The 26,333-nt window shown below is 43.7% G+C and overlaps 1 protein-coding gene across 4 annotated transcripts in view; it reads right to left on the bottom strand.

Annotated features, from left to right (window-relative positions):
* Positions 1 to 26,333, bottom strand: part of celf6 (CUGBP Elav-like family member 6) — a 131,052-nt gene that overhangs the window by 5,801 nt on the left and 98,918 nt on the right. For 3 of the 4 annotated variants that reach the window (XM_064336058.1, XM_064336060.1, XM_064336059.1), the window contains exons 6-12: positions 19,812 to 19,955; positions 19,106 to 19,253; positions 17,395 to 17,544; positions 16,903 to 16,965; positions 14,762 to 14,842; positions 13,636 to 13,779; positions 4,801 to 4,949 (exon numbers count right to left, since the gene is read on the bottom strand). In XM_064336058.1, the coding sequence (XP_064192128.1) occupies positions 4,822 to 4,949; positions 13,636 to 13,779; positions 14,762 to 14,842; positions 16,903 to 16,965; positions 17,395 to 17,544; positions 19,106 to 19,253; positions 19,812 to 19,955 (858 nt within the window). In that variant the 3' untranslated portion in view covers positions 4,801 to 4,821. Of the gene's footprint in view, positions 1 to 2,212; positions 2,292 to 4,800; positions 4,950 to 13,635; positions 13,780 to 14,761; positions 14,843 to 16,902; positions 16,966 to 17,394; positions 17,545 to 19,105; positions 19,254 to 19,811; positions 19,956 to 26,333 lie in introns of all 4 variants that reach the window. The other variant, XR_010330126.1, reaches the window with a different exon arrangement.

The following is a 26,333-nucleotide window of genomic DNA, read 5'->3' as shown; positions in this document are numbered from 1 at the left end:
CAATGCTTGGTTTTCTGGAACTACTGTGAAAAGAGGCGATATACATGAGATATAAAAGAAATGGATACAAATATCAGCAATAATCATATTAAGAAGAATATGAATAAAAATAATGGATGACAGTGCAGTACGTCTACCAATTAAACTCGAAGGCATCAACTCAATAACATACTGAGAGCAGGAGAGACAGCTGAGACAGAATTCAGTAAAGAACACACCAGGAAATCATCCTGTGCCACTTCTTTGCTCTGTCCTTTGAAAGTATAGTTGGTGCAAACCTATAATAGAACAGCCTTCTTAGTATGAAGGTAATTCTAATTTTCCAATAAATTATAGGAAGCCAGGAATGCAATTAGTGCTGTTACCCTTTCATGCTTACGGGCCTAATCAAGGCACTGCTACTTTCATAAAACACCAGAAGTAGTGAAACTCGATCTTCCATCGTTAAAAAAAGCCAAAAACACAGTCGCTTTAAAACACATAACGGTAACATGAAGTTTTTTTTAAAGAAAGCTTTAGGGGGAAATTTCTCAGGAAAAGCAGCAAACATAAACAAAACTTATTTTTAATGAATGTTTTTTTTAAAATTTATTTCCAGATGGAGTACTAGTCTCAATGTTAAAACATACGTATATTCTCCCAGCCACATATATGTTCATTGCACACGGGTGTAAACTGCGTTCTCAGCAGGGCATGCTTAGTTGGGCTGCAGGAGCATGCTCAAGTGTTCCAGCACGCACCTGTCGTGGATCTACGAGAGAGACCAATACGAGAGAGAAACGGGTGAACCCCAATAGACCGGCGCTCTTTTCCAGAAGCCAAAGAGTACCCTCCCCGCACCAACCCACGAGGCAGTGCTAGAGGGGTCGGCTTTAAAGAGGCTTTTGGAGAATAGGGCAAAAGAGGTCAATGAGAATGTCGTCTTATCAGGGTTGGCCCTTGGGAACAAAAAAAAGTGTAACTTGCACGAAAAGGACCTTTTTTTAAAAATAAAAAAAAAATCCAAAATGGCAGGCAAGGGCACACTCGCCTGGATTCAATCTAGATTTTGACTCACAGTTCTGGCGATCGCTGAATTCACCGAACTAGAATGGCGGTGAAAAAAAACCACACGTTTGAATTCAATCACAAAGAATTGTTGGACTGGTGTTCTCCTCTGCATATGGTCACAGTTTTGGATGTCAAGGATCATAGTGTTTTTCACTAAACTTCCCAGTTCTCATCAGGGCTGTACACTGACATACACGGAGGTAGGCCAGTGTGTAAAAGTTAGAACAACAGGCAAATGATTATGTTATTGTACTGAAGACTTGCTGGTTTTTATGTGAAATTTATCATGCAAAAATACTGTCCTTGAGCCATGAGACTATTTGAATACAAATACACTTAAAATAAAAATACCCTGCCAGCAACAAAGGAAGAAAAAAAGCGAATGTTAAGTGTGAGCAATTTTATTGCTGCTGTTACAGGCAACAGAGTGTTCTGGACTCATTGCTGCACAGGTCTGCTTAGGACTCGGCTCCAATAGCCCGCAGTCACAGTGCAATTGGTAAACATCTTCCTAGATAAACAGGAACTGATGGCCGTATTACTCAAACAAAAGCAGGGCCTACTCCAAATGCAGATTAATTACATGTAGAGGTGGTGTGTAAATATTTGTGCTCACGCTGTTTATATAGACGAAGTTGAATGGGTTTTAATTCTCCAGTTTTAGTACCTCGCATTTGCAGACAGGGGGTCACGTTCAGCCTCATCCACATGAGAGATATTTATTTAAAAAGGTCCTTTTCTGCAAAGAATTAAATTCTTGAAATACAAAATTGGGCGTTGGCTCCTTATGTAAACAATAGCGCTAGAGCAAAAGCATAAAGAATTGAAAAGCGCTAAAGGTGTATATATAGAATATCAAATATCCATACACATTGAAATTCACAGAAATGAAAACACACAAGGTCACATTACGACAGCCAAAAAGGGTCAAAGTTCACGTCCGATCATGACCAACCAATCAGCACTTCAAATTTACAACAGCTATCAACTATCAAAAAGGCGTCAATCACCTGCACTCCACAAATTGTCAAATAATATATATAGATAAATATGTAATATATAGATATATACTGAAATGAATCGACGCCACGTCATGCAACGCAGTCACAGTCCCGCCACATGACGTCATCTAAAATAAAATGACACCATGGGTTCAACTTACAGGTCTGGGAGTATGTCACCCATGACTGGTAGGGTGGTTAGACCATGGGAAGCCCATCTTGAGCTATGATTGGCCCTGCCTGGTTTGCAGGTTGGTTGGGTGCAAAAGAAGAAAAGACGTGGTGGAATTTCCTTTTCAATAAAATTGAACCCTTTCCCAACGCACTGCACCCAGCTTCTGGGATTCCTTGACAGATCATATAAAGCTCATTGTTACTGTCAAAATAAATAAATTTACCGATGTACAAAAATGGAAATGAAAAAGATGTGGAAAAGGTGTGGAAAAAGTAACCAAATATTTTGCTTGCAACAAATCAGCAGCATTTGAGTTTGAGTCAGCAGGCATTTACAGGTCTCCCTTAACGGATACTCTATGCATTCACCGCACTCCGTGCTAGGGATGAAAGGTCAGAAATTTCAATTTCAGATGCAGCTCACCTCTTCTGAAGGGATATGAAACCTATCCGTATCATTCTGTGTAGTTGCAATACTGTAAACTGCATTTTTCATTAACACCATACCACCTTATTAGGGCTTTATACACATGAACTATCTACATATATACAGTTAATTTATGAGTATTTATTGAATAACAAACCAGAGTACATTTTTTTTTCCATTTCTACCTACAATAACACAGAAAAGATTAGTTGTACTTAAAACAATCTTAGACACAACTTTCCTCAAAATAGCCTCCTTAGGCTATTAATTACAATAAAACAAATTATTGGAAGTCCATGCAATCATTTTGCAAAGTGGGAGGTGGAGGGGTGGGAGGGAGGTGGAGAGGTAGTTTCCTTAACTATCCCTCCACCCAGAAGGCCCATCAGCTGGACCCTTCCAAGTGAAAACTGTACACTGCACCTGGAAATCTTAAGCTTCTTTGCAATTTCGCGCTGGGAATAACCTTGCCACCATATGCTTACTTCTAATGCCTTCTATGCCATATTTCTTGCAACTTTAGTGCCTATTTTACTTGCACTACAGGCTGAAGGTATTAGGGTACCTGTGGTGATAAAAACCTAAGGTAGATAGGAATTTACTCAATTTAATTTCCCCCTCCACCTCCCTCCCACAGCTTCACCTCCCACTTTGCAAAATGATTAGATAGACTTCTGATTGGATAGACTTCCAATATTTTTTTGAATTGTAACTAAAGCCAAAGGAGGCTATTTTGAGGAAATTGAATTTTTCACTACCTAAAGTTTTTTTTTTAAACCACAGGTGGCCTAATACTTTTGGCCTGCATTGTATATATACTATATATATGATATTGCTGCCAACAGCACAATGCCATTGGTGAAATGATTATCACGTTAGCATTCAGCGTGGGAGTAGAACACAATTGTTTCTATTCTTCACACAATTTCCCTCTCCATGTGCACCTCGCTAAGGCACATGGAGACCTATAAATTTTCAGTTTCATTTGCTGGCCCTTGTCCTTTAGCACAGCAAAGACTCATTCGATATAACAAATATATATATATATTATATGTGCAAGGATGTATTGGGAGGTCCAAGGACAAAACAACAGAATATAAAGAAAACACAAGAAAGCATATGGAATTAAAAAAGTTGAAGACTGATTTTTTTACTGTGCTGTTTTTATCCTGCTTCCATTTTTATTTACTTTCCATCCAGTAAAATTTATATTTGGAACTCTGCTGAAGGATTATGTGACACCTGAAGGGGGAAAAAGATTTAAAGAAAAAATTGGCATGACCAGACAAGGGGTATGAATAGAAGAGACATCGAACACAAGACACGTTCACAGACAAGCGTGACCTTTTGGTCTTCATGTTGGAGAACAGGCTCGGGCTAGCGAGCAAGCCGAGCTGCGACGCGGTGCGGTCAGCTCGTTCGAGAAGATGGTCGTCAGGACCGTGCTCTGTGTTCCAGAACAGCTCCCCTGCCCTCACTGCATTCATTAAGCGGTCAATCAAACATCGGTCTTGGGCTCTCAGTGCTCCACGCATTGTCTCCTTTACAGGAGTTCTTTCAATTACGAGTATAGTGATTTTTAATATTGTTTTCTTTTATTCATAGCAGTATTGATCTATTTATCTCTTTGTTGTGGCTATCGATCAATATCTGGCCCTTTTAAGTGTGCAAACATTTGACTACACAATAAAATGGTGCAGAGGCTCATTTAATGAAATCTTATTTTATACTCTCAAGAAAGTTTATAGGCGGAAGCCCAGCACAGTATAATTTATTCAACTTGAAGTGTGACAAAATATTTCACAGTGACTAATTTATGAGCGTGGAATAGGTTTGCTTGTAAAGGATATGAAACCACTCTCCTTTCTTCTGAGCGAAGCTTTATCATGAAACCATCATCATCATCATCATCTGAAATCTCATTACTGAAATATGCAGGAAAAAATAATCCAATCCAGCAGTAATCCAAACTAAGTTAATCTTCCCAATCTGACGTGATTGTGAAGACTGAGGCGTGGTTCAGGATCACCCGTTTGACTGCCACACTGCAGCCTTTTCGAATGCTAATTTCTTCAGGCTAGCATCAGCAAAGCAGCCGTTTCCCACCCGTGTCTTCCCAGGCCTGCCTGGCCTAGCCGCTGGCCTTACCTGGTGTGGATGGCAGAAGGGTCAGTAAGGTCGGTTGGCATCCTTTGGCCGCTTGAGCTGCACCTTCAGCCTCTTCATGCCGATCTGGAAGCCGTTCATGGCTTGAATGGCAGCCTGAGCACTGGAGGGATTGTCAAAGCTGACAAAGCCTGAAAGGGGAAGGCGGGGAAGGGAGGGAGAGAGAGAGAGAGAGAGAGAGAGAGAGAGAGAGATTGAGAGAGGAGAGAGATTGAGAGAGATTGAGAGAGAGGGAGAGAAAGAATTCAGAATAAAACAAACATTTATCCTTAGCTTTGATAATAAAATGCAAGTCTTGGTTGTTTTTCTGCATGTTTCCAGTTTGGTAAGTTCATTTTTGTGAGTACTAAACTTTATGTGTGGAAACAAAATAGACCACTTGTGTGTGTGGGGGGGGGTGTCCTACGGTGATGGCCGAGGGGGTTAAAGTCTGCGCAGCAGGCCATCCGCGGGCGCAGCGCAGCTCCACAGTGGGCTCCGCGCTCTTCGAATCTGAGTTATTACCTGAGTGTCAGGGCGGAATGAGCCGGAGCTTTCCACACCGCGACTCCTGGCTGCTTTTATCAGACACCTCGGTGATTGACGGCTCAAATTTTCCGCTCGCCGGCTGATTTGATCACGCCGCTATGGGTCCAATTTAATTTGGGGGGGGAGAGGGCAGGCTTTTGTCAGCCCCGGAGAGATAAGGCCCGTGCTTTTTTTACAAACCCTTTAAACAAACCAGGCAGCCAAAAGCCTGTCAAACAGTACCAATCCCCCCGTCAGATCCGACTTTAATAAATCTCGCCCTTTCCTTTCGCGTCGGCCTCCAAAAAGGTTAGTGTTGGGAGGAAAAAAAAAAAAAAGAGGAACAAACTACAACGGCCTGGCTCAGACTCAGTTCTGTCAACTTGTGATCCTTCGGCTGTGTAAATCAGCGAGTTCAATCAGATTCTGTTTGTCTTTTATAAAATACTTTTACATCAGAAGAGCTTTTATAACTTCCAGTGCTTTACACCCATTCCTCTGAGGCCCTTCAATCTCCCTGCTTCGCAGTTTGCTCTTATCAAAATTTAAGCTGCCATTACATCTCATTATTTGCACAGCATTTTAGCTTAATCATCGCGGCTGCCAAATGTTTTGAAAGTGACAATAAATAAGTGATAAGTAAATAAATATCGGCTCAATTTCGCCAAAATTAAGAGCAAACACAAAGCAGGCGTTTGAGAAGCATCCTGCAATATTTGTAACACACAAGCATGAAGCCAAAGCTAGACGACACAGCTGCTAAAAAAAAACATTTCATAAAACCATTGTTCATACTCCGTAACTTCAGGTCACAACTGAACAGTGTGGTTTTGCATATTTGAGTTTTAACAATGTCAGTGACAGAAGGATCCTTGCAATAGAGTTTTCATTGTTTGCGTGGTGGTGCGTTGTGCAAACATGCTAACAGTACAAATATTTCCATATAGTTAAAAGTATCTGTAAGAGTGAAAATAAATGAAGGCATTTTCCTTCTTCTTTTGCAAATATGTATTCACTTTCAAATAGCTCCTTTGATGTTATTACTTATTCATATGGCATTAGGTCTTATCCACCGTGACTTACAAGGTCATTACTGCAAACTACTTAGGATTCATATCACCCCAGCAACAGGAACAACAAAACATAGGTATGAAGCAGCCAGTAACAAAGCAAATGAACACCAAGCTGAAATTCAGTAGTAAAATATAAGCCTTCAACATTAATTGCACCAGCACACCCATAATGCCTCACTGTTGTCCTTAAGAGCAGCATGCCTGCTTCATAGTAGCTCCTGTGCACATAGAGCTCAATTATACTGTGTCTGGTTGTGGCCATTGTACGATAATTACAGGGGTTGATTATCTTGAGATCACAAAATAATGATAATCCAAAATGGAACTAGATTCTTACCATGGGTTTTTGACATTACCGACGTAGTACAAGATTTTTCGGTAGAGATTCTGGCCTTACCAAAAGGGTTATCTCAATATCAAGAGATAAATAATTAAGAATTTCGATATGACCAAATTCATTACTTTGTGACAAGGACATTATTATGCTAAGATTTATTATGACCATTATAAGAGCATATAAAACCATTAGAAGAACAAAATCATCTGTTTGCTGTTCTGGACTATAAAAATCCACTGTATTCACTGCTATTAGGGAGTGCTTTCATTATGCAGCATTACTTTTTGGCAGTTTTTCACCATTCACATTGAACCAGAAGTTCAGACGTGTGCATCATGCTGATTGATTCCATGCTTCTGGAAGTTTCACGTTTCAGATTCATAATCTGACAAATACATAAATACATGCAAGTAATACCTAGTCCTTCAAAAACACAATTAGGATTAGTTTTGCTCGCAGGAAAATGCGAAGTGTGAAGTTGTAAAGAAACAAATGAACGTAAGCATTAATTGCGAGCCCGTTGGGAGGGGCAAGGAAATTAGTTCACATGGGCCACACAGAGGAACCACAAGTAGACCACACAAAGCACTGTGGAGGGCTCATGCTGGAGAATAGCCTGGAGACAGACAGAACCATTTCTCTTCTGCTACCTAATAAGGAGGCACTGCGGCCTCAGATTTGATGCCAACAGCAATCCAAGGCAAGTGAAGGGAAAGTCATTTTGTAAAAGTAGCAAAAGTCTCGTGTAATTTCCACACCTAGGCCTGGGTTCAATCAACATGTGTCCTTAGATTTGGCTCCCAATTTCACAAGTACAGAGATCACCATCACCATGACTCATCGAGCAGTGTCTGAGCTGACAATAAGTAACACTTCTATTTAATTACAAGTTAAAGTTAAGGACAAGTGTTGATTGGATCTAGGCCATTTTTCCATCTGACCATACCACGTACCACAGTGGGAAGCTTGGGGAGGTTCGAAAGCCTCAGCTTGCGAGAATCCGAATGTCCCTACTGCAGCCGTCACCGCGGCAACAAGATATGACAATGACAGAGCGGGCGGATACCAATAACCTGTGCCTGACTGAAGCTGCTTCCTCTTTAAGTAAACAAAAAGAAAATGCTTGTGTGGTTTCAAATTAAGCGAGACAGGTTATTTTCCCCCAGTATCTGTGTGTGTACACAATGCTTTTATATAACCTAAAACAGGAGGCAGTATAAGGTCTTTGAAGAAGATCCATTTCACTCCACTCAAAGACTTTGGCTATGATTCCCTCCCTAAATGTCAATATTGAGAGAGCAAATAAAGAGGATTAAAATAATGTGGTGCTGTGGAGAATTCCGGAATCCTGCCTTAAGATTGCTATTTTCATAATAATTCATAGTAATGCACCTAAATGAATGTGCTCATAGGGGGTATTAGCAGGGGATACACATTTATTGAAGATTTATAAAAACCTTGACATATTTAAACCCATTGGCCAAAACACGGTGGAACTTTTAGTTCTTTTCTTCTACCTATTTCGTGAAAATACAAATATTTAAATTTAATTACTAAAGCACAAGTTAATAGCCTTGCACTGTATAGCTGAGAACTGTCTCACAATGGGGTGGAAAAACACCGCTTCCACTGAAATTCAAATCGGATTCTTGAGCATATTTGTTGTCTATCAACATTTTAGTCCCTTTATTGACCAGTCTATTTTCAACTGCAGTTCTTATTATTCTAATTTCCCTGTAAGCACGTGAATGCAGGGAAATAATTCAACAGTTGGACACCGATGTAAAAACACTATGCTTTTGCCAAGGCATCATAATAAATTGCATTTATAATGATTATGTTTACATGTATTTTAATGCAACATTGTTAGCCAGAATATTTTGCAATGTCGTGATATAGAGCATAAACAGCTTATTCTGAGCAAAACACTAGTGATTCTGAAACAGGCTGGCTATTCCTTCTAATAACAACATTGCCCAAGTAAACATACTATTAGCGAATCTTCTAACTATCTAACTATTCAACTATCTGAACTATCTTTGAACAATTTAAATCAACTTAAAGTGTAATTTTGTGGACATTGAAAATAATCCTGTATACTAGGGTAAATGTCAGTTCCACTTCCAATTCAGCCACTGAACAAAATAACCTGAAATTCAATTAATACATTGGAAGCTGTCAGAAAGTAGTCAGTTTTCAGACAGCTGACAAATATAATGACTAAGTTTTATTATATATATTTTTTCATTTTTTATTAACATGGCAGAAATGTAAAACGTGCTATTTCCAAGATACATTTCAAACATTTCAGATTACAGTAATGAAATTCAGTTACATGAACCTGACTGCACATATAACATGAAATTTGATGTCTTTTAAAAAAAAATAAAATTGTCATTTATTTTTCATTAGAAATTTGAACTCAAGCTAGTGGCATTTGTCTAATTTACATGTGAAAAAATACTGAGCACATATTAGAAGAACCAAGCAGCCCTACTACCTATTTTTATGTCTGCTACCTCCCAGTTATTGAGAATATTCATACTAATCTGTAGTTGATCCCAACTTCCTGTTTTACATGCCTTAAAGCATCACTGATTAGAATATCCACATACAGTTCTGGAAAAGAAATTAAGAGACAGGCCCATATTTTTTTGAAGAAGAATCAGAGTTACTCCACCAAATGTTGATAGTTGAACCCTTATTATTGTTATCATTTTTTATAGGTACAAACCGGTTTAGTTTGCATTATTCTGCACAAAACACTGTGTATTATCATTATTATGAGCAGTTTTCATTTTCTGCAAATAAATGTCCTGAATGAAAATATTGTTTGGACTTAAAATCAAATGTGGTCAATAGTTAGATTCATAGTTTATGGGTATATGTACTTTTATACAGTACATATACCCATAAACTATGAAACTGAAAATTTGATGTGGCCTATTAATTTTTTTCCAGAGCTGTACAATTCACATATTCCTACTTGTTCAGATATCCTCTGAAGTATCTGGAATATTCCCTGCATGAAAACTGTCTATTATGGTTGGTCCCACGCTCAATCATATCAAATATCACAATATTTGCAGGGGTCTACTGTAACTTGGAGGTCCTATTACTTCAGCTGCGGTTGCTGTTGAGATGTTTTACCAGAGGCAGAAATCAATGGAGAGAATCATCCTCTGCAGCGAAGCAGTGAAACTCACTTCCCTTTATTGGTAGAAAGTATCTGTGTCTGTATCACAAAGAAACTACTGGGAACATTTTTTTTTCATTACACCTTGATGCAATCACTTCTCATAAATTCTTTGTGATTATTCCATGAATAACGAAATGCGGACAGGCTGGGGTTTATATAAAAAATAAAAGTAAAATGATAAAATGGTGCATACATTTTCAATGATCTGAAATTAAATTTATTTATGCACTGTGTGTACCCTACAAAAGCAGAGCACGAGGATAACCTGACACGGTGTGATTATTTATAGGGGCCATTTTACGCCATGTTTGAAGAGACGCTTCTACACTGGCTGTGTGTCAAATTACGGATTTGACTGCTAGTCTCATTTTGAGTTGGCTCACAGATATTTTAATTTTCTGGCAGTTAGAATATTTAGTTAGTTATTTATAAAGCTACTTTAACTTAACACAGCCTCTTTTTCAGTCCAGGAAAAAAATATATACTTAACAAAATTACATTTTCTGATTCCATTAAATGACTTTAAATCTGCCACACACTGCTGTTTAACATGAAGTAGTTACCTTCCTCCTACAAAAAATGTCTCAAAACAAATCAGATTCCAGCTGAACCGCTCGTCCTAATGAAAAAATCAGCGCAACCATTTTCCTTTATTGGACACCCTTCAAAAATAAAATACAGTTGGCAGATGAGTGCTACTTTCAAAAAAAAAAAAATACAAATAAAAATCCTCTATCTCTCCAGGACTTATTATGTGCTGCGATTGGCAATAAACTATACTTGCTGCACTGACATAACAGTTACCTGCAAGGCGAATACCAACACAGAATTCAGTCCTCTATACAAAAGCGCAAAATACCTGTTATTCCCAAACAGGCTAAATATGAGACCGATCATATTCTATGCTATGGGTTTAAGTCCTTGAGTCTAAATCGAGAACACAATTTTCCACCGAACAGCAGATCATTTACCTTCCGCTTTCAGCATTGGAAGGCAATGCAAGACACTAAATTGCCCAAATTGTACACAAAGGTGTGATTTTGCTGGAATACAAATTATGGAAAAAAAGAGCCATTTTAAAGCACATACATGGCAGGATATTGAAAGGACATTACGGTGGAAAGCTCTGGAGAATAGGGACATTTATTGGTCGCGGTGAGAAAAAAAAAGAGAAAAAAACACTTTGAAAAGCTTTTAAGCTGCAATTTTGCTGTTTGCCGGTAAAGTAAAAAAAAAAAGCCTGCAGGGTGAAGGTTAAAGCCGGGCTAGGAAGCGCTCGCAGGTAAAAAAGTGAAATTCAACCCCAGCCTCGGAGCACTTTTCTCTGGGTTTTCCATCTTGTTTATCAGATCGGGAATGTCACTTTCACCCTCGCTAACTCTGGCGGGATCGCCAACTGCTGCATCAGCCAGCGGCCGCTGATCACGGCTGACTTGCCAGCAGATAACGAGAGGGGCCCAGATGCCGCTTCGTTTATCCCCGCAATTTGCTCCCTCGGAATACGTGTCGCGCACACCCCCATGCGACGGATCTCTGCCGGCCAATGACATTTGGCCAAGTCCGTAAGTACGCCGGCTGCGATTGGTCCAAAGTTGAGGCGAGGTACGACCGAGTCGCGTCGCATAACGCAATAATAACAACCAGAAACGGAGAGGGCACCGATGAAACGCTTCCTCGTGTTTTCGACAGCGGGGTCACGGCGCAGGTCATTTAATAAAAGGGCATCTTTGCACTGGTTTTTTTCGGCTTATTTCTCAATCACCTTAGGGCGGAGATGCAAAGAGGAAAGGGGGAAAAGCAGAGGTCACACTTTTTTTATTTTAGCCAAGGCTTTAGCTGATGGAAGTAAAAATAAGTCAGATATTTCCCCTTGCCTCCTCACTGGTGCTGCAATCTCAGAGCTGAAACAATTAAACACAAACATAAGCCACAACGAAGCTTCATTTATTATTAACAATTATAGGCATGGATGTTCGGTCAGACGATACTCAGTGAGGAGGGAATTAAGTGATACTGTGACGCTGAATATTATGAAATGTTAGGAATTTTAAAGGCTTCATTTCCTATAGTAAGGTGCAACCTTGCATATTCTTGCAGTTTCTCTCATGCTCGATGGCTAATTAGTTTACCAGCAGTATAAACATTTGCAGATGATAGTGATATCTCCTTGGTTTCTTACTAATATGCATTTAATGTTCATTACCAAGCATACATTTTGTTTTCTATAAATCAAGCTTTGAAACTATTTTCACATAAAATATTTAGCTAACTGCATTTGTTTGAGAATGGAAAATGCCAAGATTATGTCTGATACTGCTGATACAACAACTGTAAATCCAAATTTCTCAATATAAACATATTTTATGTACATTACGTTCACTATTATGAGACCGTGGATCCAGCAATTACTCATGTACTGCATCTATTGGAAATGTATACAGTTGTAATTTAAACAGACATTTTGTTCACACAATTTACTTTTAAAATATGATTATTTTTTGTAATCCATTAACAATAAGAAATTAAAATTAAAAAAGAGAAAACAGCCTATCATTCACATATATGAACATATTGTTAATTTCATATTTACTTTCTTTAGGAATTCTTTGCCATAACCTTGTTCATTTGTAGTAAGCTTTTGTTTTGTTGTACTGAATATACTGTGCTTCAAGGTGTCTTTAAGGCATTGAATCCGCACAGTAAAATCAAGGGTCATGAACTGCGGCTTCACTTTGGGTCTGAAGATAGGCGACTTGACCTCAACACTACTACTGCCTTGGTCCAGAGAACAACTGCCTACCATTACACTTACAGAGATTTTAGCCTAGCAAGCACCTGTTCCATCAAAATATAAACAGCAATCTAGCATCATAATGATGCCACTGTTCAAACAAATTTAATAGATTGCATTATTCGAATGGAAAAATATATAATTCAAAAAAGGAAGTAACGGCTGTAGAAATTGCACCAATATGATCAGTATTAACAATATTAGTAACTCAGGTGAATCCGTGGGAGTCAATGAAAGAGCAGAACTGAATTGCAAGACATCCTGGCTAATTCCTAATGCCTAAAATATATTTTCTCTGACTCACAACTTACCAAAATGTAGCAGAACATTCAGACCAAATATAGGATTCAAATGTTTTTTTAAATGTCAGAGCACAGGACCAGTACAGCAAGCACAGTGTTTGATCTGACTGGCATGAATGTCAAAGGAGAGTTAATTTTGCACTGAAAGTTATTTTTTCATGAGCCAATGAGAAACCCACAACCCACAAGCAGACCCCTTACCCACAATTTCGGAAGCACGGGGCTAGAGCAGAGCTCCAAGAGCATGTTTCTGGGGGGAGGGGGGGCGTCCTGGCTGTGACGTCCCCCAAAACCTCAACGTCTCAGAGACATCTGCCGAGGAGACTCGCCCGGGTTACAGTGGAGCTCCTCCTGGCACTGCTCCACCGAGCTCTCACCTGGTTGCCCCTGCTCGCTAACGCGTGGTGCCAAGTTTAAAACCTTAATTGCAAACTGATTAGGATGGGCAGGCGGAGCCAGGAAAGGAAGTAATTGGAGGAAACAAACTGGAACACAAAGAGATTTTTCCAAAAACACAACAACTTGACTTTTTTGTCGAGTTTTTTTTTTCTCCCCTGCTCTCTTCTCCCCTCCACAAATGCTTTTCGTTACGGATTCATTTGACTCACCAAAACATTTGCTCTGATTGGTTGCCCGGTCCACAAACACTTTGGCAGAGATGACGTTGCCAAAAGGCAGAAACATTTGCATGAGCTCGGCGTCTCCAAACTCCTGCGGGAGATGGTAAATAAAGAGGTTGCAGCCTTCTGGCCCTGCAAAAAAAAACAAAACAAAAAAAACAACCAACAGGAATAATGTAGACGGAGAATTTGCGTTGACACAAGCGCGCTTGTCTGCTCTGACTCCTTGTCTGTAGGGCTGTTTCCGAGCTTCTCTCTCCAACTAGAATGCACAGGCGAGCTAAAGGACAGAGTGCTCTCAGGCGGAGGGAAGTGCTAGCCGCGTTTAAATAAAGCGCTCGATGGCATCGGGCGGATGCTTTATCCACCGCCTCGTTGCCTGGAGTAATTGGAGAATGGCTGAAAATGGCCGTTCAGAATGAGCGGGAGGGCATCTTACATAAGCTTAGCAGTCCTGCTCACTATTAGAGGACATGGTAGAAGGCTGTTTTTGTTTGTTTATTTGTTCGGCCTAATACAGCATATGGCCCTTATGATTACAACACAGAGGGCCGCGTGACGCCGCACCGCATTTCGTATTCATACGCTGTTTCAGAGTTGGAGTGCTCGGCTAGGATAAGTTTAGCCTAATGGCACACAATGGGGAAGGTTAGCGGGTGAGCAGGAAACCTGACGCTGGATGAGAACTACTCTCAGACACTTTATGAGCGTGGGCGCCAGATCAGAAGAAAAACCTGCACGGATAGCGATTCACCTTCAGTCTCACAGGTCCTCTCCTGCAGATGAGCACTCGACAAAGTGTGACCAGCTACAGCAAAGAGCAATTCTGCCTCTCTGGACTGAGAAGTTCAACATCACTGACTATCTAGTCGCTGTCCCTGAAAAAATATCTTTGCCAGTTCAATAGTCAGAGGGTACGAACAGTTCTTGTTTAAAAATGGAAGCTTAATTCTTGCTCTTTCAGCTAAACTACAGCACCATATTAAGTCATGATCAGGGGAACATTTCTCACACTCCAACCAGTTATCTTACTCTGCTAATTTATTGCAAAACACATCTGAATGGAACACTGCAATTATCACCTTTTATCTAAGGTGGGAGGGGCCTGTCTTACCTTCTCTCTGTTGCTGGGGAATGATGGCTGGTTGCTGCGGAAACGCTTGGCTGATTGGCGCATAGGCGGCGGGGTAGGCTGCTATAGCAAGGGAGAATAAAAGGGGAATTTCACATTTACTTTCCTGAATTGAGCAATCGTCCTCATTCTCACAAAGCTTCCATTGTATGATTCTATTTCCCTTCCCAGACTAGCGACCAAATAGCATTATAGCTTTAAGGTTGCTTCATTTTCTATCTCAGCCATTTTGAATACGCATAAGCAAAAGGAATGTGTCCAATTGTGAACATGCACTGAAAAGACCCTACAGTCGGTTCATATTATTGGTCTACACAGAAAAACATCCACGTTTTCCAGGATTTGGTGTCCAAAATTAAGTTACCAGTGGAGATAAAGATGCAAAAGCCCTAAGTGCATAGACTTTAGGATATCAGGTTTGCATGGGGACATACTGAAAGAAAGCTGAAGATTTACTTATAAAAACTAAATCCCGTTGACATGTCTCTGTAAAGGTGTAGTGAGTGCTAGCTTATGTGTCAGAAGGGGGAGGAGAGAAAAGAGAAAGAAGAGGTGAAGAAAAGATAAGATTATGAGAAGAGGTAAAGAGATAAGGAAGTGAAGGCAAGAGAAGATTAGGAGAGGAGACAAAAGCCGCGTTTCCACCAAAATTACCCGGAACTTTCAGTCCCAGGAACTACTTTACCAGGAACTAAAAGGTTCCTTCAGCCAATGGTTGTCTGCGTTTCCACCGGGGTCTAAAGTACCGCGAAGATTAGGCAAATTAGCCCACTGACGTTGTCGTCGGTCCATCTGTCATATAATTTCTTCTGTAACCCCATACTACCACCGAAGTAGCCTACATTATTTTCTAATAACCGGGACAGCCCGGAGGGGTTTATTCCACTTATATACAACGGGTTACCAACAATGACTATATATGGTTACTTTTGTATTTATTTATTTTCATATATCCTCTCAAACACATTTATTAACAGCAGAAAACATGCACACGTTGTAAACAATTAGCTGTTTTATTACTTTCTCGTCGTCAATTCCATATAGGCTAATCGCAAAATGACAAGAATAGAACGAAAACTCGGACTTGCGTGAAAATGTAAATTAGTAGTGGTACAGCCACCATTTGCTTTCCTTCGAAGTTACTGCTAGCCGAGCAGCGAAGTGTGCCCTCCAGATGCGAACCATGCACCATAAATTAGTCCATAGTCTTCCTGGTCTTTTCGTGGAATTGAAAAATGGCAGTAAAATTACGACAGTCTGAAAAAGCTAAAGGGAAGATTACTAGAATTAACCTGATATTTTACCCGGATAAAAAGTGCGGAAGGTGATTTCCAGTTTGCTTGTACTGTATCACCAATGTTAATTATGCAGAACTACCGCATACCTCACATAACTGTATCAAACGTTTTGAGTCAATTACAACGGGCTAACAAAGAAAATCCGGAAGAAAATATTCAGCAACCGAATTAATCCGTTTGAATGTTTTGGTAGCCTACGTAATATGCTGCCCCAGCACGAATGCTTAGCATTTTATAAAACGAATACTAAAGCAAGAAAAGAACAGAAGAGCACACGTTATAATTCCAAGACGTTGATAGGCTATAACCAAAAGTAGGCTACTGCGCCGCATAACATACAAGTTTGATTTGAAGTTATTATGAAAATAAATTGGTTTGCCGCTGCATATTTTCAAACATGGCGGGTAATGGCGGAAAATAAATACAACACAAACGCTACGAGTACTCGACCAATCAGAAATGTTCAGCGCTGCAAGCTCCACCCAAAAGGTTCCTGTACTTTCGGAAAGTACTACCCCCCGAGCAGGAACGTTTTGGGGGGTAAAACAAAGCCCCCAGAACTAAATTTAGACCCTAGTTCCTGCGGTGGAAACGCACTGAGTTCCTCAAAAGGTTCCTAGTTCCGGGGTATAGTTCCTGCGGTGGAAACGCGGCTAAAGAGAGACAGAAGAGATGAAGGCAAGAGAAGGAGAGGAGAGGATAGGATGTGAGAAAGTGATGAGATGGAGAGAACAGGAGAAGGTGAGGAGATGAAGATGACACATAGGGATCAGGAACAGGTGATGAGAGGATGAAGAGAAGAGCTGAGTGGAAAAAAGGAGAGACCTGCATAATGCTGCACGCCAGCATAAGCCTGCTGGAGAGGATCTGCAACTGTAGGGCTTTGTGCTGCAGAGAGAGAGAGAGAGAGAGCGATAGAGAGAGAGAGAGAGACTGCTGGTATCACATTTCACGGTTCTGTAAAACGCCACCCTCCCCCAGATATTTGCATGAAATATTAACAGCATGCCAAACAAAACACTTTGTAGTTCATTATCACTGCAGTTGTCTTGCATAATGCAGGAATCCAATGCATTCGTCAGTTCCAAAAAAAGGAAAATCATGCAGCAGCTTGTCGTTAAGAAAAGAGAAAATCAGAGCTTCACACAGTCACGCAAGAACGAAGTAATGACACCGTTGACACTTCTGCCAATCATATTAATAGAAGCGCGCGGCGCACTTCCCAACGCGGCCTTTAAAATGGCGGTACCCCGCGGGCGGGGTTTCCTCAGAGACCCGTCGACCGGCGAGCAGTCGAAAGGGGGGCGGGAGCCTCACCTGGGTAAGGGTGAATCCCATTGGTGTAGATGGCCTCGGAGGTGGGCGGGCCGTTGCTCTGGGGCGGGAGGGCGCTGAAGCCGTTGACCCCGATGGGAGTGGCTATGCTAGGCACGGCCGCCGCGCTGATGCCCGGGGGTGTGCTGGTGCCTGGAGGACGCACAGAGGAGCGGGTTTGACGGCTAAGGACGCTACGAGAAGGAGCCACACTTCATACGCGCGCTACACATCCTGCCGTAAATACCGTTTTAATTGGACGCGAGGGTTTAGACCTGTCTGGCTATTAATAGCTTCCGTTCCCTCTGGTCACATTTTAGATTAGTCACCTTGTGGACGCTGGCACGATAAGGGATTATTTTCTTCCCCCCGAAGGTCATTTGAAGACACGTAGGATTAAAGTTGATAGGTATTACCCTTAACGCAGATACGTTTTCGGTCATTTCGAAACGGTTGCGTCGAGCCTTTCCGTGTAATTCGCTCGAACCCCGACCGGTTTTTAGACAGTCACCTTGCCCTGCGTGTGCCCATCCAGGCCCTTTGCGGAAAAGAGGCAGGGGGGTGAAACGGACGAATTTTCAAGTCCCCGGCTCAGCTTTCACAAATCTTTCGTCTTATTGTATCAATGAGGTCTTTTTTTTCCCCCAAAGACATCAGATTGGCCCCATGCCCGGTAACACACAAACAGAGAATGCCACCGGAATACTGTAGTTGCGGGTTGCACTGGCAGGGCGGGGGACGGGCGGGGGGGGCGTATGTCATTTGGCATCGGCTACCCTCCCTCGGCAGGACTCCCTTCCTCACCGTTGCGCTCTCCGGCAATGTCACCTCTTTATGGCTTTTTTTTCTTCTTCTCTCTTTTCCCTCTCCAACGAGCGAGAGAGAGAGAGAGAGAGAGAGAGAGAGCGGCGAACTTTCCTTCCCTCGCTTTTCCAGTTTTCAATTTTAAAGAATGAGGACCGGCGCAAGTGCCAAGCCTTCGGGGCCCGCTGGCTCGCGCCGGTGAGCGAGCACCGACAGGTGTTCCCGTCCTGTCTGACTGCACGCGCGTCCGCCGCTAGCCGCGGGGCGCGCTGGCGGAATGCGAGCGTCAGAGCACCGCCCCCCCCTCCCCCCGCAGCGGGTACCCGGGGTTCGGTTCCGCCCGCTTTCTCTCGCGTGCGTGTCGGCGTTCGCCGCCGAGCCGCCGGGCGGGCGGGCCCGTCGAGGGCCGTCGGTGGGGCACGGGACGTGACGGAGCCGTCTTCGGCAGGCCGAGGTGTTCGGGGCCCGCGTCTCTCTCCCCGCCCCCCCTCCTCCAGCACCCCTGATCTCTCTTTGTTCAAAGTATATTAGAAGATATAAATCTTTTCTTTTACAGTTCATTGTGTCACGTCACACGACTCAAGTGAAATCTAAAGTGTTCTCGCTCGCTCTCTCTCGCCCTCAATTTTTTTCAATTTCAAGGTTTGATTGGCATGCCATTACACAGTGTTGCCAAGCAAAGCTGACAAATAACAACAGAAAAAACAACAGAAACAATTACACGTCTCTCTCCAAAACCAGCTACTCTCCTCCTTGTTTTCCAGCACTGCATCACACACACTTTGGTACCCTTTAACTCGAATCAAGTCATGTGTCCCCTTCTATGGATTTCCCAGCATGCATGAGTTTTTTTTTTTCACCAGTACGCCAGCTGCGGTTTCCCTTGACCAGTCGGAGGGAAGCGGCGTACCTGAGGAGGGTGTCATGGGGGCAGCCACGAGGCCGTTGACGTTGAAAGCCGCCATGTGCTGCATCTGTGCGGCGGCGATCGCCGCCATGGGGTTCAGGTAGGAGCCCTGGGAGGCGGCCATGATGGCCGCTTGCTGTTGCATCATTTGCTGGAGCGTGGTGAAGGAAACAGGGAGGGAAGAGAGCAAGGGAGAGAAGAAGAGAAACGACTATATAATGAGGCGGTACCTGCATCAGTAGTCCTGAACTGTACTTTCTCTCATTTGCACAAAGCAGACCCTTCTAACATCCCTGGTTTACCAGGCTGATTTAGCTTTGGCTCTTCACCGCCAGACTGCTCAGCACACTGATATTACAAAGGGACCCTTTCTTCACTGGAAAGCACGGTTGGTAGTCTGCCATGTGAACAATTACAAGCAATCCAATTTTCTTTCATATTCTATTACAAATTCAGATTTGTCTTGAAAGTGAAATAACTGTACGGAATTGCAGTCTTTTACAAAAAAAGTGTTTGTTAACGCGTTCGCACGTTTGTGTGTCCCCGTGTGTGCATCTTTGCAGGCTTGCGTTTGTTTGAGCATGTGTTTTGGTGTGCATGCGTTCATGCATGTGGCTGTGTGCGTACATTAGAATGTGTGTACATGTTAGCGTGTGTGAATGCACGTATATTCGCGCTTGTGTACGTGCGTCTCCCCGCTCTCTCGTACAGCGTGTGTGTACGCTCCGTAGGCTCCAAACTGGATGGTCATGGGGCTGAAGATCCCGAGCTGGCCGGCCATCTGGTGCATCCGGCGCAGGGTCCTCTCTTTGTCCGTGTCCGCGAACTTCACCACCAGGCTCGACGAGGCCCCCTGGTGACACACGGGAACACCGCAATGACCGCTCTGTTCTCGCACGAGATTCCCGGTGATACCCAGTCCTGATACAGGAACATTTACTGAAGAAGGGGGTGGGCACATAATGAATTGGGGAGGTCCAATTGGCTGGAGGGAACAGACATGACTCAAGAGCAAGGTAAGAGGAACTCGAGTTCATAACAGATGGATCTTAGTTCCCTCCCATCACTTCAAAAAGATACAATAAACTGTAATAATTTCGGCCAAAGTCCCTCTTGCGTGTACACTGCAGCACTGAGTAATGGGATATGGGAGGTTGTGGAAGGTTTTGTGTGTGTGGGTGGGTGTAGCTGGGCTGTCAAATTGTCACCTGCTTTCTTAAATTACATACATTGTTTTAGAGGCCGATGGAACCCGAATTTCATGCCAAAAAGCAAAAAAGGACCACAGACAACTTTGTAAATGATGACGCTTAATGAAATCTCCATTCCACGCATGATATCATGTTGTGTGTCAAGGCTAATGAGACAGTGGAGCCACTGGTCCCCAGACATCGGAAAAAGGGGGCCGGGTTGGGCTGAATTACTGACCACGAGGGCCATAAATCACCAAAGTTTCAATTCGCTACGTCATCACCGGCTGCTTAGCGGGAAAAAAAGCATAGTCAACCGGGAAGCAATGAGTATTCAACTGGCAAGACCATAAAAGCAAGGACACAATAAATAAGAAAAAAAGGAATCCATAATCATAACTTGCATTTGCGTCCCATGTAATGTGTCATTTTGGCAGGGTCAGCATAAATTCCACTTCTGATTTCAGTTGACAAGCTTTTATGGCTTTTAGAGATGGAAATTGAAAGTGTTGGGACACAATGGATGTATATGAATTACAGAGAGATGGGGAGCAATGAGAGTGTCCAGTCTGCGGCACGCTTGCCAAGGGATGGTGACCTTCACGGAGCCCACATCAAAGGGCTGGAACCATGCCCAAGGAACTTTCACCAAAAAACCTCCGCAAGCTCCAACTTTCCCATTGAAAAGCAATTAAACAGACAGTTACAGACCTCAATACCAAAAACACGAAAGAAAAAAACATATACACCATTAACGCATATACATACAAAATGCCCGCTTGGATGAGCTGTCTTTGCCCCTAGAACCAAATTTAAAGCCCCAGCCCACGCACAGCACATGAGACAGCCGACAGTAAGGATGGTCCCAGATAGCAAGTGACTTTGGGCCAGATCTGTGCCAAGTCCAGCCCGGCAGTGCTGTCTTCGGGCCAGAATCGGCCCGGATCCGGCCCGGAGACGCTTGCTATGAGGGGCGGGACTTCAGAAGCCAGCCGCCGAAAACGGGCGCGTTCCGTAACGGAGGCCGTCGGCGAAGCCGCGGCCCAACGCAGGCCCGGGAGAGAGACCCATCTGGTACCTCGCCGACGATCCCATTTCAATTAGCCAAATCTGAAGCGGCCATTTTCATGCTCTGCGCTTTGTCCCCTCTAATATCGTTTTGTCGGAACCCCCCTGACCTCGCCCCGTTCTGGCCCCGGCTATCGGAGGGGGGGTGGGGGGGGCGGTGGAGCGAAGGGGGCTGTCGGCTATAATGAGGTCACTGCCGAGCAGACATCTCCCCGCAGCCCCTCTCCCTTGGCAGAGTAGCTGGCATTTAGATCACATTCAATTTCTGCTTTATGTATCTCTGCGTGTTTATTTATTTATTATCTGTGAAAAATATATTCCCGGAATAGAGCTGTGAAGGCCCGAGGCAGGCCTTTGCGCGCACGAGCGTGACTTGGGACACAGCTCCCATCCTTCACAGAGCAGCACCGAGGGGAGGAGGAGAAGCAGGAGAGGCTGTGCAGTCAGACAGGCTCAGAACTGCAGATCTATTAACAGGTTGGGCTTAGAACTTTAGTCTTACACTGCTTCTTAGGGAGTGAATTAAGGGGCTGGGATTACAAATTCACTCATACAGTGCATGCAATGAACAAGGGTGGTGGGATTAGAAATGTACTCATACACTGTGTCTATTGCAGTGAACAAGCGTGGTGGGATTAGAAATCCACTCATACAGTGCCTCTAATGCAGGTAATGAAGAGGCTGGAATTAGAACTTTCAGCGTACCAAAGATTCAGCAGTGCTCGCGGAAGTACCCGCAGTATCTGCCATCTGCCATAGCCATTACGTTCTGTCTTGGGCACATGAAAAAATAGGATTTTGAAGCATTCCAGCAGTATGGACCAAGCTGCCTCCTTTACTGTTGATTGCCCATCAATAAGTTTCAGAAGGACATTTATTTTTGCTTTCTTATGGGATGTGCATGAGGTGACATTAATCTACATCAGTAAATTATACATAAACATCAATTTAAAGTATAATTAGAATACAGCACCATGCACATTTTTCTCCTGTAAAGGAATTATATTTCCACGATGAAAGCCAACTAATATTACATCACTGGCTCAACATCGCTTTCTTCTTCTGAGGCTGTAATGCCTGTAGTACAGCAAGCTGGCAAATCACAGCATTGGTAGTCATCTGTAATAGGAGAGCTAGAAGCAAACAGGAGATAAACTGACTTGTATTGCCAAGATTCTATTACATACCACTCACTGGGCCTTTCTGAACCAATCAGAGACATGTGAGATCTAGAGTTCCAATGACACTTTTATTGGAGCTTAAGAATTCTGTAAGAACTTCTGCTCTTGTGCGGTCTTTAAAAGACTCACGCCTGTTCTTTGATTTTGCTCAATCCCGTTCTTGATCCTACTAAAACACTTTGTGAAACTGTGATGTAATAAATCATGCCAAATGTTTTTTGCATAGATTTGCAAAACCTGAATGTTTGGCAATGTTGCAGAGCATACAGAAGATAAATGTCTAATTTAAAACTTGGAAGTAGCCATGAATTAATAAGAAAATAAAACAAAATGAAAACATTTTAAAATGATTAAGCTGAAGCAAGCTCGTTAGAGTATTCTAGTGCTGCCAAACTATCATAATTATAGTGCCACCAAACACTTCATAAAGTTCTGTAACGGCGGCTGGCTAACTAGCTAGCCGCTGCTTATTGTGTAAAGTTTAATGGTCATAAATCACTTCCTGATGTTGAGATAGTTAGTCCAGGATTGGACAGGGGAAATGGCCAGTGAGATTCTGCAGGTTTTGGTATATCAGATTTGCATTATGGGCTACAAGTTTGGTAGAAAAAGAGCTTGCAGTCAGCATGCGGCTAATTCCTGTTTTCCCTGTGCTTGAATCTAAGCTGCTTTGTTTTGGCGTTAATAATTGAGGCTCAACAGTGCAATACGCCTAGTTTGTCTCTTGCTGAAATCGCTACATTGGTGTCAGAAGTAGACCTTTAAATCGAAGAGGAACTTTCTCGCCTTCGAGAGAGACAGCCAGAGGGGATGAGTGAGCAGAAGAACAGAGCAGCGCAGATAGCCTCCCCACAGTGAGGAAGGGCTAACTGCGAGGTGGGACTAATGGCTTTGCAGCCAGGCGACTCCAAGCAAAAATTCATGAGTAAAACGTTCAATTTCTCCTGGCAGCCTCCTCCTCCTGCAAGCTCGCCATCTTGCCTGGTGCTAATGGAGCCTGTAGTCTGCAGGCTAGGGACTTAGGGACTTAGCTTACTAAGTCCTACCAGTAGTCGCTAGTTCCGGGAGATGGAGCTGCCGGCCCTGAAGCTACAGGCTGGGGAACCTTCCGTCGAGCTTGCCAGACTAATGGGCTGGGGCCACGGGGCTTAGCTATTAGCAAAGGGGAGGCAAGCAGAGCCCCTGACTGCGGCATGGGAGGTCAGGGTAAACCCTCAGCTCGCCCCAGAGGACTATTCCCTGTTGAGTTGCAATGAACCAGCTAGCAGAGCACCTTTCGATAGCCTAGCCTGCATGTGGAAACCCTCCATTAGAGTCAGCTACATGTGCACCGGCGATTTGACAGAAAAAGGAGCTGGCAAGCTTAACTTACACAGTTTAACATCACTGCAACGGTGTTGGACTGCACTGAGCAGGAGAGGGGCGTCAAACTGACGGCATCCCAGGAAGGTGAGGCACTGCAGGTATCCTGCACGTCAGTGAGGACGAGCCCCCGTCTTTCGAGAGCCTCAGTTCGGCACTGGCCAGGCGGCACTGGTCAGAACAGCAGTACTCAAGAGTGAGGAGGCCTGGGCAGAAGCTAGGCCAGTACACTACAGACATGCAGTGGCTGATCCAGCAAGCTGACCCACAGCTTAATGGCCCAGCTAGAGACAGCCTGGCCCTCCACATGTTCCTGAGGGGGCTTCGTCCTGTCCACTTGAGGCAGCAGGTCCACATCGCCCTTCACTTTTGAGCAAGAGTTCATTCTAGCTGAAATTGCTGATGCATTTTAGGTTTGGACTCTGGTCAGTTCTGGGATAATTATTGATGCAACCAAGCAGTACGCACTCAAAAACTGGCTGCTACCTCAAACCCCTCCTGGTGTAAAATGTGACACAGTGCACACAGTGGGCGGCTCAACTAGCCTGAGGATGCCTGTAGAAGACCTGTGTGAGTGTGGGGCTTAGCCAGAGAGAGTACAGCCAGCTACGTGCTCTCTATCTGAATTCCAGTACCTGTTTGCAGCCAAAGACAGGGGGTGCATTACTAAAAATGACATTGACACAGGTGCAGCTCCACCGATCCGCCAGCCGCCACGGTGCCTCCCGCTGGCCTAGAGAGCAGGAGTGCAGGAAAAGATGAAAGGAATAGCAGCAACCAGCATCATCTGCCCCTCGCAAAGTCCGTGGGCCTCTCCAGCATTGCTGGAAACTGTTTGGAAGCGCTGCTGGAGAGCAGTCCTGCTGGTTCTGTGTAGACTACAGGCGGCTAAATGCAGCTGCTAAAAAAGACTTCAACTCGCTTCTCTGAATTGACAACGCTTTAGATAGCATCAGGGGGTCCACCCGGTTTTGCTCACTCGATCTATGTAAACGGGCAAGTCCCCCTCATTGCCACTGCGCGACCCAAGATGGCCTTTGCTGTGGGGGGAGGACTGAGGGAATTTAAAGTGATGCTGTTCGGGTTAATAGCTCAGCCGCATTCGAGCAACTAATGGAACTAGTGTTGCAAGGCGTGCCAGCTATGGCAAGCGTAGTCTATTTAGATTACATACGTAGCATTAGCCAACCTGCAGTTAGTGTTGAAGCGCCAACCTCAGACTAAATCCAGCTAAGTGTCAGTTGTTCCAGAGAGAGACAAGCCTCTTGATCCATTTTAAGGAAGGGGGGGTACCGACCCTGCAAAAGTAGATGCAGTAAGGAAATGGCACACTCCTAAGTCACAGAGAGAAGTCTGCAGCTTCCTGGGCCTAGCATTGTAGTACAGACGCTTTATCAAGGATTTTACTAGCACCACTGCACTGCTGCACACTCTCACTGAAAAGTCAAAAAGGTTTCAGAGGTCTTCGACCTGTCACCAGGCCTTCTGCCACCTCTGCATTGCTCTGGTTACAGCCCTGGTCTTAGCTATGGTGGACCCTGACAAGCTGTTTATTTTGGACACTGAAGCTAACCGTATACTGTAGGTATTTGGAGGTGTTGTCACAGTCTACAGAAGATGGGGAGAACGTAGTGGCGTACTTCAGTCATGTGCTCACCAAAGAGAAGCACAGTTATTGTGTCACTAGGTGGGAGCTTTTGGCAGTAGTGCCAGCAGTGCAGCAATTGAAAGTGTATATACATGGCTGCAAGTTTAAGGACCATGCCGCACTGCAGTGGCTATTGAGATCCAGAAGGGCAGATAGCTTGTTGGATTGAACTGTTACGAAACTACCACTTCACCCTTGAGTGCTGCTCAGGAAAGAAGCACCGCAACGCCGATGGTCTGTCATGCTGCCCTTGTGCCAGTAAACAGAGCAGTCACTGCAAACACACTGAGCAAAGGGAGGACTAAAGACAGCACAGGAGATGGTCCATGAGTCCAAGACAGCCCCTGAATGGGAAAACACCCCCAAACAATTAAGGGCAGCCAGTGTGGCTTTCACGTTACGTTCATAAGAGATGCAGCCAGCAGTGGGTGCAGAAGGGGTAGTGGTCTGTTTGCCTTGTCTGGCTGCTTTCTCTACAGGGGTGAAAGCACTGGTGTGCCAATGGGACTCCTTGACCAAAGCTTGCTCTATAGAGGATGGTGGAACCCAGGGCGGACACTAACTAAGGACAGTTTGTGGTGCCCCGGTGCCTCCAGGTCAGAGTGCTACAGTATGTCCATGGGGCACCCGAGGGTCGGCCACTCCGAGATGAATAAGACTCTACACAGGCTCAACCAGCAGTTCTACTGGGGCAGATGCAGGAGGGACAGCAAAGAAGGGGCAAGGGATAAGGTGAGGGTGTCACTCCAGCAGCAGTACAGTGGGGCACCAATGGAGAGGGT

This window comes from Anguilla rostrata, chromosome 5 (assembly GCF_018555375.3).
Source record: "Anguilla rostrata isolate EN2019 chromosome 5, ASM1855537v3, whole genome shotgun sequence".
In the NCBI taxonomy this organism is placed as follows: domain Eukaryota; kingdom Metazoa; phylum Chordata; class Actinopteri; order Anguilliformes; family Anguillidae; genus Anguilla; species Anguilla rostrata.
This window is presented reverse-complemented; position numbering and strand designations above follow the sequence as displayed.